Consider the following 19,180-nt stretch of genomic DNA (forward strand, 5'->3'; position numbering starts at 1 on the left):
TCAAGTAGTCTTGCCTGGAAAATTCCATGGACAGAGGTGCCTGGTAGGCTACAGTCCATGGGGTTGCAGAGTCGAACATGACTGAGCACGCACACGTGCATATGCAGTGGGGCGAGGAATGCAGTAATGGTTATGGCTAGGATGAACGTGGGGATGCTTCAGTACACTGCTCTGAGGAGCTGCTCAATGGAGTAATACATTTTAGAGACTAAAATTATGGCTCTCAGTTGATATGTGGTGCCACTGTGGTGTCCTGTGAATCTTCACAGATCCACCACTGAGTTTTTCTAAATGTGTTACATTTATTTTTGCTACAGATGAAGATCCACATTGCTAAGAAGTCTGTCAGATGGTGGTGTGGGATATGAATGCAGCAGCCATCAGGGGAGCCAGGCAGGAGGCAAGAGGTACTACTTAGGCCAGCACTAAAAAGAATTCATTGTGAATGGACTGAACAGTCTCTATAAATATTTTCTCAAATTAGATTTTGGTAAGTGCTGTGGAGAGCAGATAGGCTGTGTCTGGTCAGATACAGGTCCATATGCTTTAATAGTTGACTTAGAAATTAACCTCTGCCAGGTGGCACTAGTGGTAAAGAACCCACCTGCCAGTGCAGGAGACACAAGAGACTCGGGTTCCATACCTGGGTCAGGAAGATCCCCTGGAGAAGGGAATGGCAACCTACTCCTGTATTCTTGCCTGGAGAATCCCATGGATAGAGGAGCCTGGCACCATCCATAAGGTCACAAAGAGTTGGAAACAACTGAAGCAACTTCGCACGCATACATGAAGGTTGAGAAGCCTCATGAGGCGAGATGCTTCAACAGATGTTGCAAAGAGTAGTCAAGGTTTCTAAATTCCTGCATTGTAGAGGATAGATGCAGGGTTTTCCTGATGGCTAAGTGATAAAGAATCCGCCTGCCAATGCAGGAGATGTGGGTTTGATCCCTGAGTTGGAAAGATCTGGAGATTAAAATGGCAATCCCCTCCATTATTCTTGCCTGGTAAATCCCATGGACAGAGGAGCCTGGTAGACTACAGTCCATGGGGTCACAAAAGAGTCAGACGTGACTTAGCAATTAAACAACAACAAAAGAGCATAGCCACATTAATTGTAAGTTTGGAAGAATTGATTTTTTTTAGGTTTTGATACTAAACCTAGATATAAGTAATAGGAGGGAAAAAGGTTGTAAGTTATCCGTAGAATATCTGACTTTAAGCCATATAGCTTCCTGGTTAATCCTTTAAGGTAAATTGTGTCCAAGTAGACAATAACCAGAGTGGTTTAGAAATATTTAGAATCTGAATCCTACCTTTATCTTTCATAGAGTCTCAGTTTTTTCATCTGCAAAATAAGGATATTAGTACCCATTTTAGAGCTAATCAGTTGGTAAGATTTAAATTGAATGAAAACTCTTATGGCCTCTCCTGGCCACCATCACCAGCCAAGGATACCAGAAAAAGAAGAAATTACAGGCCAGTATCACTGATGAACATATATGTAGAAATACTCAACAAAATGCTAGCAATCTATATCCAGCAATACATTAAAAAGATCATACACCATGATCAAGTGGGATTCATCCCACAGAGGCAAGGATGTTTCAGCATCAAAAAATCAGTGTGATACACCATATCAACAAATTGAAGAATAAAAGCCATATGATCATCTCAATAGATACAGAAAAAGGTTTTGACGAAATTCAGTGCCCATGTATAATAAAAACCTTCCAGAAAGTGGGTATAGAGGGTACATACCTCAACATAATAAAGGCCATATATGACAAACCTACAGCTAGTTTCATAATTAGTGGTGAAAAGCTGAAAGCATTCCCTCTAAGATCAGGAACAAGACAAGAATGTCCACTCTCACCACTTTTATTCAACATAGTTTTGGAAGTCCTAGCTATAGCAATCAGAGAAGAAAAAGAAGTAAAGGGAATCCAAATTGTAAAAGAAGTTAAACTGTCACTGTTTGCAGATGACATGATACTATACTTAGAAGACCCTAAAGATGCTACCAGAAAACTATTAGAACTCCTCAATGAATTTGGTTAAGTTTAAGGTTATAAAATTAATACACAGAAATCAGTTGCATTTCTATACACTAACAATGAAAGATCAGAAAGAGAAATTCAAGAAATAATTCCATTTACCATTGCATCAAAAAGAAAAATACTTAGGAATAAACCTATCTAAGGAGACAAAAGACCTATACTCTGAAAACTATAAGATGCTGATGAAAGAAATCAAAGAAGACATAAACAAATGGAAAGATATACCATGTTCATGGATTGGAAGAATCAGTATTGTCAAAATGACTATACTACCCAAGGCAATCTATAGATTTAGTGCAATACCTATCAAATGACCAATGGCATTTTTCATAGAGAACAAAAAAAATCTCAGAATTTGTATGGAGACACAAAAGACCCCAAATAGCCAAAGCAAATCTTGAAAAATAGAGCTGGAGGAATCAGGCTCTTTGACTTCAGGCTATACTACAAAGTTACAGTCATCAAAACAGTATGGTACTGGCACAAAAATAGAAATATAGATCAATGGAACAGGATAGTAAACCCATAAATAAGCCTGTGCACCTATGGTCAGTTAATCTCTGACAAAGTAGGCAAAACTACACAATGTTGGAAAGACAGTCTCTTCAACAAATGGTGCTGGGAAAACTGGACAGCCCCATGTAAAAAAAAAAAGAAGTTAGATCAGTCCTTAACTCCATGCACAAAAATAAGTTCAAAATGGATTAAGAACCTAAATGTGAGATTGGACAGTATAATCCTAAAGGAAAACATAAGGCAGACCACTCTGACATAAATCACAGCAACATCATTTTTGATCCATCTCCCCAAATAATGGAAATAAAAGCAAAAATAAACATATGGGACCTACTTAAGCTCAAAAGTTTTTGCACAGCAAAGGAAATAATAAAATGTGTAGACAACTCACAGATTGGGAGAAAATATTTGCAAATGATGTTCCCAATAAGGGATTAGTCTCTAAAATTTACGAACAGCTTATGATGCTTAATAGCATCAAAATAAAATAACCCACTTAAAAAATGGGCAGACGACATGAATAGATTTTCTCCAAAGAGGACATACATGTGCCAATAGGCACATGAACAGATGTTCAACATCGCTAGTTTTTCAGTTCAGTTCAGTCGCTCAGTCATGTCCGACTCTTTGCGACCCCATGAATCGCAGCATGCCAGGCCTCCCTGTCCATCACCAACTCCTGGAGTTCACTCAGACTCATGTCCATCGAGTCAGTGATGCCATCCAGCCATCTCGTCCTCTGTCGTCCCCTTCTCCTTCTGCCCCCAATCCCTCCCAGCATCAGAGTCTTTTCCAATGAGTCAGCTCTTCGCATGAGGTGGCCAAAGTACTGGAGTTTCAGCTTTAGCATCATTCCTTCCAAAGAAATCCCAGGGCTGATCTCCTTCAGAATGGACTGGTTGGATCTCCTTGCAGTCCACGGACTCCCAAGAGTCTACTCCAAAACCACAATTCAAAAGCATCAATTCTTTGGCGTCCAGCTCGCTAGTTATTAGAGAAATGCAAATTAAAACTACAATGAAATTCCTCACTCCAGTCAGAATGGCTATCATCAAAAAATCTACAAGCAACAAATGCTGGAGAGGGTGTGGCGAGAAGGGGACCGTACTGCACCGTGGGTGGGAATATAAATTGGTGCAGCCACTTGGAGGTTCCTTAAAAAACTAAAAATGGAGCTATCACCTGACCCTGCAGTCCCACTCCTGGGCATATATCCAGAGAAAAACATGGCCCCAAAAGATACATGCACTCTAATGTTCATTACAGCACTCTTTACAATAGCCAAGACATGGAGGCAGCCTAACTGTCCATCGACAGAGGACTGGATGAAGATGTGGTACATATATACAGTGGAGTATTACTCAGCTGTTAAAAAGAATGAATGAGACCATTTGCAGCAACATGGATGGACCTAGAGAGTGTCATACTGAGTGAAGTAAGTCAGAGAAGGAGAAATATCATATGACACCCCTTGTGTGTGGAGTCTAAAAAGAAATGATACAAATGAACTTACTTACAAAACAGACTCACAGACTTAGAAAGCAAACTTATGGTTGCTTTGGGGGAAGGGATAGCTAGGGACTTTGGGATGGCCATGTACACACTGTTATATTTAAAATGGATAACCAACAAAGACCTATTGTATAGCATATGGAGCTTTGCCCAGTGTTATGGGGCAGCCTGTGGGGGAGAGGGTTTTGGAGGAGAATGGATAGATGCCTGTATGTGGCTGTTTACCTGAAACTACCACAGCGTTGTTAATCAGCTGTACCCCAATACAAAATACTTTGGGTGTTAAAAAATACTTAAAACAAACAAACAAACACTAGTGGCCTCTTCTAAGTCATTTTGTGTATGTGCTTCCCTAACCAGAGTTGTGTTTTTGCTACTAGAGGGTCTTGGTCTAATGACTCACGAAAAGAGTGAGCCTTGTGTTTGCTGAGACACAGTTCAGACAACTCTTTTAAATTACTGCACTGATTGGAAGGGCTGTCCAATTCTCTACTTTCAGGTATCTGAAGTGAAATTTTTTTTTTCCTTTTTTTTTTTTTTTTTTAAGATTTTTTTTAAGTTATGAGATAGCAAAAGTTTGAAAGCCCTTGTCCTTTTCATCCTGGTCATCTCTCAAGTCCAGTCACAAGAACAGGTATCTAGTGATAACCAAGCCACAGGTTAAAGGCAAAGGGCAGTTGTCCTGAGGGCAGTCAAATCTGAGCAACTCCATCTCATGCTACCATTTACTACATTGGGTACTCAGATAAGTTTTGAAGACTTTTCCATTTATCTTCATATTCGCAGGAAAGCTCCTCATCATGACTCCAAGAAGACCCCTACCCAGCTTCTTCTGATTCTGACATTTATATTCTCAGCTAAATAAATATCATGATAGGAAAAATAAATCAAAGTTAAAAGACCACAGTGTGAAATGTCTAAGAAGGTAACAGGAGATAGGAGGAATGTATATCTTGGTGGAATCAGTGCCTTCCACTAAGGAATCAAATCAGTACCTCAATGGGTTAACATTGTTACCTCTGCCAGAGTTTGTTTTTTTTCTCTGAAAGTCAGAGAAAAGACCTAACATGTGAACTGTGGGGATAGAGATGATTGCATTTGTCTTACTAATAGGAAACACTTCTCAGTATTTTGATATTGTAACACAGTTTCTCTCTCTATTTTTTCTTACCAAAGTCGTCTTCTATCAGGGCAAAGAAGGGAGGAGACAAGTGCTTGTGGCAGTGAAAAGAAAACCCTCACAAATGCTGGAGCTGGCTAACTTCACCAGTTTACCTAGGACCAGCTTAGTTCTGCACTTGCAAATTGGTCCTGTCACCATCTGTTGATATCATATTATCTGTTTTCCTTTGGCAAATCTTAGGCTTGCTTTCTTAGGAAAAATGTTTTGTTTCCTTGGATTGAACTATATAATCATTTATAATTGTATATAATCACACTTCAGTCGTATTCAACTGTCCGGCCCTATGGACTACAGCCTGCCAGGCTTCTCTGTCCATGGGATTCTCCAGCCAAGAACACTGGAGAGGATTGCCATGCCCTCCAACGGGATTTTCCTGACCACGAGATCGAACCCAGGTCTCTTACATCTAACTTGCATTGACAGATGGGTTCTTCACCACTAGTGTCACCTGGGAAGCCCTATATAATCATTTTAATACTTCTGTATTAAACTTAACTCAGTGGCTTAATTTTTCATTTAAAACAAAACAAAAAGTTAACAAGAAGCCACTGCCCTACTTGGGTGGGAGAATTTAAGGAAATGCTGTTCTAAATGAGTTCTAGTTTCCTGACCAAAAGGAGGCACATACAAGGGCCCTGAGAATATTTGGAGATGTAATTCCTTAGATACTAATTTTTGAGTTATTATGGAGAACAGGGATGTTAAAAGCCTGGAAACATTAAAACAATCTTCCAAAAAAGGAGTTCTGTCAACAGTCCATGTTGATTCCAGGACAGATTCTAGAAGGCTGGCAAAGAAACGGCATGTATGCCTCCAGAAATGAGAAGAACAAGTTTTCAGCACAGGTTCTGAAGAAAGACTGGGAGACTTTAGGCCAAGGATTTTCTACTCCATCAGATTCATCTCTCTCTTTTAATAATACATATTTTGTAATGTACTGTCCTGAATTTAAAGTCAAAGATAATATAACCTTACTATGTAGTTGTAAAACAAACACATATGTGTGCACACAAAAGACTTAATAGTAATTTAAAGTAGACATTTTAAAGTGTGAAAATTTATTCTCATGTGTGAATGTTTGGATATAACCATACTGGAAGGCATAAAGGAGTAATCAAGGGAATTCCCTTGTGGCTCAGCGGTTAGGACTTGGCTCTTTCACTGCTTGGGCACAGATTCTATCCCTGGTTGGGGAACTAATATCCCACAAGCCTCTTGGCATGGCCAAAAAAAAGGTAATCAAAAGCTTTTACCAACATATAGAATCACCTAGAATGCAGACTGCTACAAATGTGGACTGTCAGATATATTAGCATTTCTCTCCGTGATGTGGTTTTCAGAAGTGAACTCCTGTTGGTAAAAACCTGAAGTAAATGAACTATGTTCTTCCTATAATTTACATGGAAGTTCCCTTCTTAGAAAATTCTACATGTATTAAAACCATGTTAGAAAATATTTTGTGTTCATATGTAGGACAGACATAGGGGCTAAGCTGAGATAACAAACCTTCAAAAGTCTCATGGCAGAACTTCATTGTGCAGAAGCTGCTTACTAAAATGTTGCAGAATGCCCAATGTGCCTGGCCTCTGCAAGTAGTCCCTACTGAGCACGACAACACAAAGACTTCAGAGTGGCCCTGTCCCTACTGAGAGTTTTTCGTGGCCTTGTGTGTTAGATGGGAAAGCATGGAATGGCTGGCCTTTCCAGCCATGGAGTTCAGTGGAGTTCAGATCCATTGGAGAGGCTTGCCCCTGGGAGGGATGTTTCTAATGGCTTCCCTGCTTCTCTATAGAGAATATAACAAAGGCTGTTGGACATTAGTATATTAGTCATTTTCTTTCTTTCAGTGTTATTGAGCTATAATTGACACACAACATTGTATAGTTTAAGGGGTACAACATAATGATTTTATATATATATATATATATATATATATATATATATATATATATATATATATATATATATATAGTGAAATGGTTACCATAACAAGCTTAGCTAATATCTTATCACCTCAGTTCAGTTCAGTTCAGTCACTCAGTCGTGTCCGATTCTTTGCGACCCCATGAATCGCAGCATGCAAGGCCTCCCTGTCCATCACCAACTCCTGGAGTTCACTCAGAGTCACGTCCATCGAGTCAGTGATGCCATCCAGCCATCTCATCCTCTGTCATCCCCTTCTCCTCCTGCCCGCAATCCCTCCCAGCATCAAAGTCTTTTCCAATGAGTCAACTCTTTGTATGAGGTGGCCAAAGTACTGGAGTTTCAGCTTTAGCATCATTCCTTCCAAAGAAATCCCAGGGCTGATCTCCTTCAGAATGGACTGGTTGGATCTCCTTGCAGTCCAAGAGACTCTCAAGAGTCTTCTCCAACACCACAGTTCAAAAGCAGAAATTCTTCGGCGCTCAGCCTTCTTCACAGTCCAACTCTCACATCCATACATGACTACTGGAAAAACCATAGCCTTGACTAGACGGATCTTAGTCGGCAAAGTAATGTCTTTGCTTTTGAATATGCTATCTAGGTTGGTCATAACTTTTCTTCCAAGGAGTAAGTGTCTTTTAATTTCATGGCTGCAGTCACCATCTGCAGAGCCCCCAAAAATAAAGTCTGACACTGTTTCCACTGTTTCCCCATCTATTTCCCATGAAGTGATGGGACCGGATGCCATGATCTTCGCTTTCTGAATGTTGAGATTTAAGCCAACTTTTTCGCTCTCCTCTTTCACTTTCATCAAAAGGCTTTTTAGTTCCTCTTCACTTTCTGCCATAAGCGTGGTGTCATCTGCATATCTGAGGTTATTGATATTTCTCCCGGCAATCTTGATTCCAGCTTGTGTTTCTTCCAGTCCAGCGTTTCTCATGATGTACTCTGCATAGAAGTTAAAGAAGCAGGGTGACAGTATACAGCCTTGACGCACTCCTTTTCCTATTTGGAACCAGTCGTTGTTCCATGTCCAGTTCTAACTGTTGCTTCCTGACCTGCATACAGATTTCTCAAGAGGCAGGTCAGGTGGTCTGTTGTAGTTACATTTTTTTGTATGTGTTGAAAACTTTTAAGGTCTACTCTCTTGGGAGCTTTCATATATGCAATACAGTATTGTTAACTGTAGTCACCATGTTGTATTTTCCATCTCCAGACCTTCTCTTTTAAGTAGAAGTTTGTACTTTTTGACCTCCTTCATCGATTTCCCTTTCCCTGGATATTGGTCATCAAAATGACTACAGCTGACCCTTGAACAGCACAGGCTTGAACTGTGCAGGTCCACTTTATATGGATTTTCTTCACTAAATACATACCACAGTACCACACAATTTGAGGTTGGTTGAATTCACTTATGTGGAACCATCAATACAGAGGGCAGACTATAAAGTTATATGTGGATTTTCAACAGTTGTGTGGAAGGTCAATGCCCTTAATCCCTGCCTTGTTCAAGGATCAGTTGGATTTGAACTAGATGTTCTTTTAAGATGTTTTTCAACTCTAAGATTTTCTATTTCTCAATAATAATATTTTTTACTCTTCTAATTGTTTTCACTCTAATAAAACATAACTGCATTAACAAGCGTTAAATGAAAGAGGCATAGACCACTATGATTATTTTCTGTGACCCTTTTCATTCTAAACCTTCTGGCTAAGTAATCCTCTTTTACTTTGAGCTCATCTACCTTTGGGAGAAAGCGATGGCACCCCACTCCAGTACTCTTGCCTGGAAAATCCCATGGACGGAGGAGCCTGGTAGGCTGCAGTCCATGAGGTTGCGAAGAGTCGGACACAACTGAGCGACTTCACTTTCACTTTTCACTTTCATGCATTGGAGAAGGAAGTGGCAACCCACTCCAGTGTTCTTGCCTGGAGAATCCCAGGCACGGGGGAGCCTGGTGGGCTGCCGTCTATGGGGTCACACAGGGTCGGACATGACTGAAGTGACTTAGCAGCAGCAGCAGCATCTACTTTTGACCCTCCCTTTCCTGTTGGGAGCTCCTTGCAGAACTGATAGGCCCTTGCTTCCACTGGAGCTTTAGAACAACTGTCAGCTAGAGAACCAAACCACACAATCTGCAAAAGAAATCTCCCTTGTAATCATCGCGTGTTGTATAGAAAGAGAATAAATATAGACCATGAGAGTGTATGTTTGTTACATTTTTGTTGTTATTCTGTTTAACTGTCATCTCTTAGGAATCAACTCCTAAGACTTTAGATTTGAATTTTAACTTGTCTAATATTAAGTTTTATTTTTTCATTTAAGGCTATTTCTGATGCTTGGAAGCTATCCTTTCAGCCATAAAGATGGTAATAAATCTTTGCCTCCCACAGTTCAGACCAAGAATTTACTGCAACAAGGTAAACAGAACAAGTATATACACATAAATAAATAAATGACATCTGTTTTTCATGTTTTCCCCCATTTCCTGCCTTGTATATTAAGACAGTTCAGGCTTAATGTGCTTTCACCCTCATCGTTTCTGAGTCTACCAGATGATAGTCGGGTAAGCATGGGTCAGGCTGCGCCTCTAAAGTCAGATAGCACTGTTACAAGCTGAGTTGTGACTCATTTTGTGGAGGGTTCTCTTCTTTCCAGTTCTCATCAATTTATCATTGATGATAAATTTTAATTTCACTCAAGGTCAGAGTGAAGGTGGAAATTCTCTCACTGCTGTTCTTGCTAACTTCTCATGCTAGAAATAATGGCTTATATTTGTTATATGGATTCCTTGTGTTTTATTATTTGAATTAAGCTGCTTCCCTTTTTGTGCAAAGGAGGGTATGTTTCCACAGTCCAGAGCAGGAAGTAAGGAAACTCCAAGGGGAGAATTGAACTTCTCGCGAGTTTGGAATTTCTGCATGCAGCACATTATTTCAGGTTCCCAGATAATTAAGCTGACTCCTTCAGACAGTGATACCTTAAATTTTCCATTGGTTATGACAAGTATTGGAAATAGTAAGAGGGAGAAAAAGCTACTCATACTCTCACCCTTAGCACATTCACTGTTTTAAATTTCCCAGTCTTTTGTGGTCCTTGTTCCTATGCAAACTTTTTTCCCCCAGTTTCATCATTCAAAGATTTACAAGAAGGTCCTTTGTTGTGCCTTCCTGGGGAAACTGTTACAATTGATAGAGTCCAAATACAAAATTGGAAACTTCAGTGTACATCTTCATTTCCCCCTAAATCTGTACATTTTCATCCTCTGAAATTTAAAAATAAGATTTAAAAAAGCTTGTATATCTGCTGCTCTTTCATAGAGACGTTATTTTGAAGGGATTTTGGTTGGTTAGGCAGTTTTGTTGCTCGTTTTTTAAGGATGGGCAGTATTTAGGGGCACAGTTGCCCTCAGCCTTTCGTCTGATCTTGGACGCATGCCAAAAAAAGAAAAGGAAAACCCAGGAAAATTTGATATAATAGAGGAAATTTCATGAGGACCTTCAGATTTTCTTTAGAGTTTTACTAGAAGTGACAAGTTCTTGAAAACTCACCTTGATTTAGAGCTCATCAAATCAATGTGACTCATTTTTGTCCTTAAATCTAGATATCAGCTGATGGCTATGAAGTAGAAAATCTCATCTCTGAAGACCTGGCAAAGAGAAGTCATGGTTTTAGGACAGAGTATTTCATTAAGCCACCGGTCTGTGTGACAGTTTCCTTTCCCTTCAGTGTGGAAATCTGTAGGATTAACATGGATCTTTCAGCTGGGGGAAGCCAGAATGTCACTGGCCTGGAAATGTACACATCGGCCTTATCCAGCAGAGCATCTTGGAATACCCCTGAGTGCCGGACCCCAGACCCGGATGAGCTATCCATTCCGAACAAGGAAGCGTTCACTTTGGTGGGCAAAGTCTTGTTGAAAAACCAGAGCCAAGTGGTATTTAGCCACAGGGGCTTCAAGGCCAGGCCACCTTTTGGCCCAGTGGAAGCCACACTCCCCTCCCCTGCTGTTGTGGCCCAAGAGCTCTGGAATAAAGGGGCTCTTTCTCTTAGTCATGTGGCCCATCTCAAGATCTGTATCACCCATGTGACAGGTGGTGGTGTCCCTTGTATCAAGCGGTTGGAGGTATGGGGTCAGCCAGCCAAAACCTGCTCTCAGGAAGTGATAGACAGTGTCCTGCTGGTTGCCTCAGAGAGCCTCCCTCAGGACATGTCTTTACAGGCCCCAGCGTTGCCCATGGAGAGTGACTGTGATTCCGGGGGCCAGTCTGAGGGCCAGCAGGCCCCCTCTAGCCTACAGGAGCTGGCTGAGGTAATTCGAGATATACCTGAAGAGTTCTTAGATCCCATCACCCTGGAGATCATGCCTTTCCCTATGCTGCTGCCCTCAGGCAAGGTCATTGACCAGAGCACGCTAGAGAAGTGTAACCGCAGTGAAGCCACATGGGGCCGAGTGCCCAGTGACCCTTTCACAGGAGTAGCCTTCACTCCACACTCCCAGCCCCTGCCTCACCCCTCCTTGAAGGCGCGGATCGACCATTTCCTGCTTCAGCACTCCATCCCCGGCTGCCACCTGCTCGGGAGAGCACAGACTGCATTGGCACTGACCCCTTCTTCCATTGCTCTGCCCTCTCGGAAAAGGAAGATGGAGCAGGCCGAGCATGGCCCAGACAGTAGCCTTGGCTTAAATGCTTCCTGTTTTTCTACCACAAGCCTTCTGGCCTCACCCTCTACCTCAGAGCACACTGCTAAGAAAATGAAAGCTGCCAATGAGCTCATGGATTGCTCAACAGGTAATGCCCTGTCCTGTGTCCAAGCCTGTTGTTGTCTCTACTCCTCCTGGGTGACCCTTGGCACTGGCACTTTGTTTTGTGCTTTGCCAGCTTAAATTAAACCAAAATTTACTAGCTTAAAGAATCACACATTTATAGCTTCTCCCTCAGGGATCCAGGCATCGCTGAGCTGGATTGTCTGCTTTAGGGTCTCCCAAGGCTGCTATCAAAGTGTGGGCAGGGCTGCAGCCATCTCAAGGGAAGGATTAAGTTCCTTGCTAAACTGTTGTGCTGCGGGCTTCACTTCCTTTTTGTCTGGTGGCTGGATTCTGCCCTCAATTCCGTGCCACGTGGGCTTCTCAAGGGCAGCAAACAACGTGGTAGCTATATAAACCAGCCTGTGCAAATAAGTGGAAGTCAGTCTTGTAGAAGCTAATCACAGAGTGACATCACTTTTATTGTATTCTGTAGCAAGCAAGTCACTGAATCCAGTTCACACTCAAAGGACATGAGTATAAGGAGGTGGAGTCATTGGGGGCTTCAGACACTTTCCCGCACCAATGATTCCTATTTTATTCATTATTTTTATCCAAGATTGAATTTTGTCTGATGCCTTTTCAATATCAGTCGAGATGATACTATGATTTTTCGTCATTAGACCTTTTAATGCAGCAAAGTGATTGATATTGTGCCATATTCTTACTCACATCCTTGTACATGCTCAGTCAAGTCTGACTCTTTGCAACCCCATGGACTGTAGCCCACCAGGCCCTCCTGTCCATGAAATTTTCCAGGCAAGAATACTGGAGTAGGTTGTGATTTCCTACTCCAAAGGATCTTCCTGACCCAGGGGTCAAACCCACATCTCCTAAGTCTCCTGCATTGGCCTGCGAATTCTTTTCCACTCTATCACCTAGCTGGAATCAAGATTGCCAGGAGAAGTCTTCAACTTCAGATAGGCAGATGATATCACTCTAATGGCAGAAAGTGAAGAACTAAAGAGCCTGTTGATGAGGGTTAAAAGAAGAGAATGAAAAGCTGGCTTAAAACTCAACATTCAAAAATCTAATTTCATGGCATCTGGTTCCATCATTTCATGGCATATTTGTTTATCTGTTGAGGGGGAAAAAGTGGAAACAGTGGCAGATTTTATCTTCTTGGGCTCCAGAATCACTGTGGATGGTGACTGCAGTCACAAAATTAAAAGGTGCTTGCTCCTTGGAAGAAAAGCCATGACAGACCTTGACAGCATATTAAAAAGCAGAGACATCACTTTGCCAGCAAAGATCCATATAGTCACAGCTATAGTTTTTTCAGTAGTCATGTATGGATGCGAGAGTTGGACCATAAAGAAAGATGAGTGCCGAGGAATTGATGCTTTCAAATTGAGATGCTGGAGAAGACTTTTTCAAATCCCTTGGACAGCAAGGGGATCAAAGCAGTCAATCGTAAAGGAAATCAACCCTGAATATTCACTGGAAGGACTGAGGCTGAAGCTGAAACTCCAATCCTTTGACCTGATGCAAAGAGCTGACTCATTTGAAAAGACCCTGATGCTGGGAAAGATTGAGGGCAGGAGAAGAGGGCAACAGAGGATGAGATGGTTGGATGGCATCACTGACTCAATGGACATTAAGTTTGAGCAAACTCTGGGAGATAGTGAAGGACAGGGAAACCTGACATGCTGCAGTCCATGGGGTCACAAAGAGTTGGACACGACTTAGCGACTGAACAACAATGATAATGCTGTGAAGTATACTAGCAGGCTTCTTAATATTGAACTATTATTATAGTCCTGTAAGAAGTTTCGTTTGTTCATTCTTTTAGTGTGCTTCTTGGTTCTGTTTGCTAGTGTTTTTATTTAGGATTTTTGCATTCATTAATGAGATTGAACTGCAGTTGGGTGTGTGTGTGCACAAGGGCACACCATCTTTGGTCAGGTTTTGGTTTCGATGATTTGTTCCATAAGAATTAGGAAATTCTCCTTTTCTAAACTCTGGAATAACTTAATAGTTTTAGAATCATTTACACTTGGCATGTTGGTAAAATTCCCCTGTGATTGTCAGTGCTTGGTGCTTTTGGAGAAAGCTCTGACAACTTTTTTTTTCTTTATGAAAACTAGTCCGTTTAGATTTTACCATTCTTTAAAGTTCCTCTCTTAGTCTAAAAGGGTTACATGATTGTAATTTAAAGATTACGTCTGTGTCTTCTCTGACTTTGAGTGTAAATTTTAGTTAACTAGACTCCCAGAAACTCCTGGAAGCATCTGAGGTGCAGTGGGGCAAGATGAAGAGAAAGCTGCTTAGACCTTGATATTTGTGGAAGTCTCCATTGGTGTTAGCCTCAAGAGATCTGTTGGTGACACAGGAGCACGCTGACTAGTGCTCCTTCAAGGCCTCAGGCTGATAGCCTATATCCTACATACTGTAGAACAAACATTCTGCTCCCTACTTTGGGGTACTTTTAGCATACCGCTTTGGGGAATCCTGCTATCTGGCAAATCTCTGGGTTCTTTTTTGGGCAGCTGTCCCCATCCCCTGCTGCCTTCACCCTTAGCCCATATCCAGAGAAGGCCCTCTAGATAGTGAAATGGGTAGAGAGGTCTTCATTATTCCACTCGGTAATAACTGCTTTGCTTTACCTAAGGAGGCAAGAAGATTGGAACACCGAAAGAGTGCAGGCCAGTGGCCCTGCCCTGAAGAGCTGAGGAACTAGCAGATGGGAACGAGGAGACTAAGGCTGTTGAGGAGGGAGTGGGGGCAAGGAGCAGCGTTACAAGGCTGGGCATTTGCTTACCCCAGTTATTTCCTTGGCAAGTAGGGACACTTCGGAAAGTAGGGTGCAGTTCTGCAGATGAGCCACTAGGTGGCCCAGGCCTGCCCAGTAATTTGTACAGGAGGAGGAAAGCTGGCAGAGAGCCCAGGAATCCTGAAAGCAATGTGAGATGGGTAAGAACTGCCAGGAACATCAGGGCTTTACCTCCTGCTATCCTGTTATCACAGTCTATTAGTGGAAACTAGGGAGGACTTTCTTTATGTCTGTGTCTATTTGAAGTTAAAAGTACCATTCATTCTGTGGGGCTTCCCTGGCAGTCTAGTGGTTAGGACTCCACACTTGGACTGCAGGGCTCACATGTTCTATCCCTGGTCGAGGAAGTGAGATCCCTCACGCTGTGTGGCTTGGCCAAGGACAAGTAAATAAATAAAATGAGAATATTTTTAAAAGAAGGAGAAGAAACACTATTTTGTGGTCTTCAGAGGACTTTGTGTTTTGGTTTTCTCTTTTGCCAGAACTCTCTCTGGATATTATGGTCTGTGTATCTCTTAACAGGCCCAGTGTCCCATGAGCAAAAACTGTCACAAAGCTTGGAAATTGCCTTGACATCAACCCTTGGCTCCATGCCCTCCTTCACATCTCGGCTGACCAGGGGACAGCTCCAGCACCTCAGCACAAGAGGGGGCAGTACTTTCTGGAGGCCCGGCACCAGCTCAGGTAAGAGCTGTCCATCTCCTCAGACCCTTGAACAGAACACTGGGCCATGCCTCTGGGACTCTGGACCTCCACACCCAGGCTCCCCTAGTTCCAACAGCCAGGCCGTTCCTTTTCTAGGGGGGATTTGCCTATGAAGTGTAACTCTTCACAGGAAAGGCTTTCTGTATTTAATTCCTAGTAATTCTGGGGTGTTGGGGCTTGGTGATTTTGGTAAGATCTAACGTTAATTACTCTGTCCTGAGGACATTTGTTTGTTTCTCCTTTTTTTTTTATTTTAATGTAATCTGTCTCCCATCTGACATCTGTGGTACTTTATGTAAATGTGGAGAGTAATTTCTAGTTGAGTATGCCGTCTTCATCCCTGCCTATTAGCCAGCATCTTAGAACAGTGGGAGCTTACTGATTCAAGTTTTGCCTAAAATGAACTTGGGACCACAATGGACGATAGACTAGTCAGGATACAAAGCAAGAGAACCTGGGGCACTTTTTACAAGGTGAAATCTGGTGGGGCTAATGATAAGGTGTACACTTTCTTCCTCTTGCCTGTCTAAACTGAGTTTGTTCTCATTGCTTGGATCCCAGGCCAGCTTACCTTTTCTGCCTCTTGTCCCCACTTCCCTGTTTCTCTCATTATGGTTCCATCCTGATCATTCCCAGAACCTGTCTCATCCAGGTGGCCAGCAGTTTCCATAACCCCAGATTTGATGGTCACTCACCTTGGCAGCGTTTATTGTGGCTCCCCTCTCCCTCCTTCCTGAAACACCTTCTGTCTTGGCCTTCCAGATGTTATGCTCTTTTTCTCCAATTTTCAACAGTATCTCTTCAGTTTCCATTGCTGATGCTTTCTTCTCTTCCAGACTTTGGTCTTGGACCCTTTTCGCTATGCTGTGTCACTCAAGTGAGAGCCCGCTTGGCCAGTGACTGCCCATGTTCACGTATAGCTCCTGCCTCTTCTTGGAACTCAGACCCTGACCTCCCTTCGAGCTACTTGGCACCCCTACAGGGGAAACTCATGGATATCTTAAGTGAATTTCTAACTCAGAACTGCAGGTGCCTCCAAAGCACCCCCAACATCCAGTCACTGGTAAAGAGCAAGCATCTTCTAACCTGTAGTTAAGCCCATAACATGGGAGGTCATCCTTGGTTTCCGTCAACATTCCTGACATTCTGTTCATCTTCAGGTCCTTTTTCCACTCCTCCAAAGATGTCAGGGAGGTCCTCTCTGTTCCATCACTCTTGCTGCCACCTTGCTCTGGCTCCTGCGCTGCTCCCCCAGATTCCTGTAGCAGCCTCTGCTGCTCCTCTGCAGTCACCCTTACCCTGCCCGTCCTCTTCACAGAGCCTTCAGGATCTTCTTATAATGTCAGCCAGATCATGGTATTCCACTTCTTAGAATTCTTCCAAGATATCCTTTTGAACTTTGAATAAAGTAGAAATTGCTGCCTGTGAGGTCTTGCATGTTCTGCCAGACTCTCGAAGCCACACGCTTTCGCGTCACACCTCTTGTCTTTTCTGTGTCTCTAATGGACCAGCCTTTCTTTGTACGTGGTATCTCTTTCACCTCATGCATGGCTGGCTTCCTTTCATTCTTATGGCTCTTCACCCAAGAAGCCATCCTTGCCCTCTCCAGGTGGGTGTGGATTGATGGAGAGAGAGCAACAACCCTAGACAAGGGCCATGAGAGAAGGAAGAGTGGCAGGTATAGCTTGGGGAGGAGGGGTGGCAGGACCTGCCCACTGTGGCCTTCATTCAGGAAACATTGTGGGAATCATGAAGGGGAGAGCCTGAAGCACAAGAAGTGGGTTGATGGACGGGTTGGGAGGGGAGCTGCTGGGCTCCAGGGCTACAGTGATGCAGGGCCAGGTTCAGCAGGCAGATCTGCCACAGACAGACCTCAGCCCTACCCCTCTGGTGACCTCTGTCCCCTCTTGACATGCTCAGCCCGGGTATATCACACCATATTTTGCTTTTTCCTCTGCTTGTCACATCTCACCTTTCTTGCAGTTTATCAGGGTTGTCAGGGTGAGCTTGTGCCTTGCTCTGACCTTGGCAGCCTATCCAGGGGAAAGTCCATCTTGCTGGAGAGCCGCAGGCAGGGCCCAGTGCTGCCCAGCAGCCCTCGAAAGCCAGCTTTTCTTGAGCATTCATTGGAGCACTGATGATCGAGAGGAGGTTCCCAAGATTCTCAGACTCCCTAAAATCCTCCCCTCCCTGATCAGTAAGGGGTGACCTAGGGAGGGAGGAAGCCAGGCTGCTGCAGGGTGCAGGGTAGAGAAGCTTCTTATTCTACTCCAGGCACATGCCCTGCCTCCCAGATGGAGTCTGGACCGGGGACCACTTTCCCTAACCCTGGTTTGTTTTCCTCCCTGATTCACCAGAGCAGTCTGGGAGCAGCCTGGGCCCTGAATGCACATCCTGCAAAAGAGTGTTCTCTCCCTACTTCAAAAGGGAGCCTGCGTACCAGCTTCCCTGTGGTCACCTCCTGTGCCGGCCCTGCCTGAGCGAGAAGCAGCGCTCCCCGGCCATGACATGCACAGCCTGCCAGCAGCCATTCGCCAGCCAGGACATTCTGCGGGTTCACTTCTGAGTGACCGGCTTCAACCTAAGAAGACCCATCGCTGGGAGGAGCTGAGGAGGAGTGATTCGGGGGCTCAAAGCTCCTGAGGTCTGGCCTGGTCCCAGGCACAGGGTGGGGGGTTGCTCTGCTTTCTCCAGGGCTTTCCCTCTGTCTCTTCCCACAGTGTAGCACGTGGGCCTGCGGAATGACGGGGAAAGGGCCCTCCACACCCACTCAAGTGGCGATAGGATAGCAAAGCCATAGTTCGGGCTGGGAGGGATTGGGGAGGTGTCCCTGCCCTCCACTGCCTCCCTGCCAGCACCCCTGCCAGAGCCCAGGGTCTGCTAGAGCCAGCCCCACGCTCTGAGCCACACTTTCTGCACACACGTCTCATCCTCCAAGGCGGATGTGAGTGTGGCTCCGGATCTCAGAGAAAGCCTCCACCTTCAGTGTCACCCACAAGTGGAGTGCGGCGAGGATCTGTGGAGTGAATGACTCAGCCCTTCTGACTGGCATACCACTCTGAGCCTTAATAAAGCGATGGCTGACGCCTGCCATGGACTTCCTCTCGTCTGTGTCGTCATACTCCTGTCCCCCACTGCACCCACACAGAGTGGAACTGTCCCAGGGCAGCTGTGAGCAGTCACTGCAACCCTGTTGGACCATAATGTGGGTGAGTGACCTGAAGGGACAGGTGCCTCTGATGCAGGAGGGTCTGTGGGTGGACATGCACGCCGACGGAGAGGGCTGAGCAGCCCCCTCGGTGGGTGACCCTGGCTTAGCTGCACATTGGCAGAGCTGCACTGCCCTCTGAGGGGGGGTGTACCTTTTCTGTGTGGGGCCTATTTCAGAAAAGATACTTGTTTATAGACTGCATCTTCTTTTTTTTCCATTCAAAATTTTGTTTTATGGAAAATACACATTCCTACAACTGTTTGCTGTGTGGAGTCGGTCCTAGTCATGGGAGACTATCAGTGAGGAAATCCAGTGTGCTGTTCTCTGTTCCCTTCTGTGCATGTTGGGGAAGGAGGAGCTGAGAAGCGATGCTTCTTATTTTGTACCTGAGATTTCATCACGAGCACCTGTGGACAGGTGTGGGGGGTCTCAAGCCACTCAGGGTCTTGAACCACTTGTTCTCCCCAGCTCCCACAGGCCTGCTGCCTCCAT

General features: G+C 43.9%; 1 protein-coding gene across 2 annotated transcripts in view; it reads left to right on the forward strand.

The window, feature by feature from the left end:
* UBOX5 (U-box domain containing 5) overlaps positions 1-18,568 on the forward strand; it is a 44,225-nt gene extending 25,657 nt beyond the window's left edge. Inside the window, exons 2-6 of one of the 2 annotated variants that reach the window (XM_013968650.2) lie at positions 318-407; positions 9,518-9,612; positions 10,797-11,985; positions 15,295-15,456; positions 17,835-18,568. In XM_013968650.2, the coding sequence (XP_013824104.2) occupies positions 9,559-9,612; positions 10,797-11,985; positions 15,295-15,456; positions 17,835-18,043 (1,614 nt within the window). In that variant the 5' untranslated portion in view covers positions 318-407; positions 9,518-9,558 and the 3' untranslated portion in view covers positions 18,044-18,568. The remainder of the gene's footprint in view (positions 1-317; positions 408-9,517; positions 9,613-10,796; positions 11,986-15,294; positions 15,457-17,834) is intronic. The other variant, XM_013968651.2, reaches the window with a different exon arrangement.

This window comes from Capra hircus, chromosome 13 (genome assembly GCF_001704415.2).
Source record: "Capra hircus breed San Clemente chromosome 13, ASM170441v1, whole genome shotgun sequence".
Taxonomy (NCBI): Eukaryota; Metazoa; Chordata; class Mammalia; order Artiodactyla; family Bovidae; genus Capra; species Capra hircus.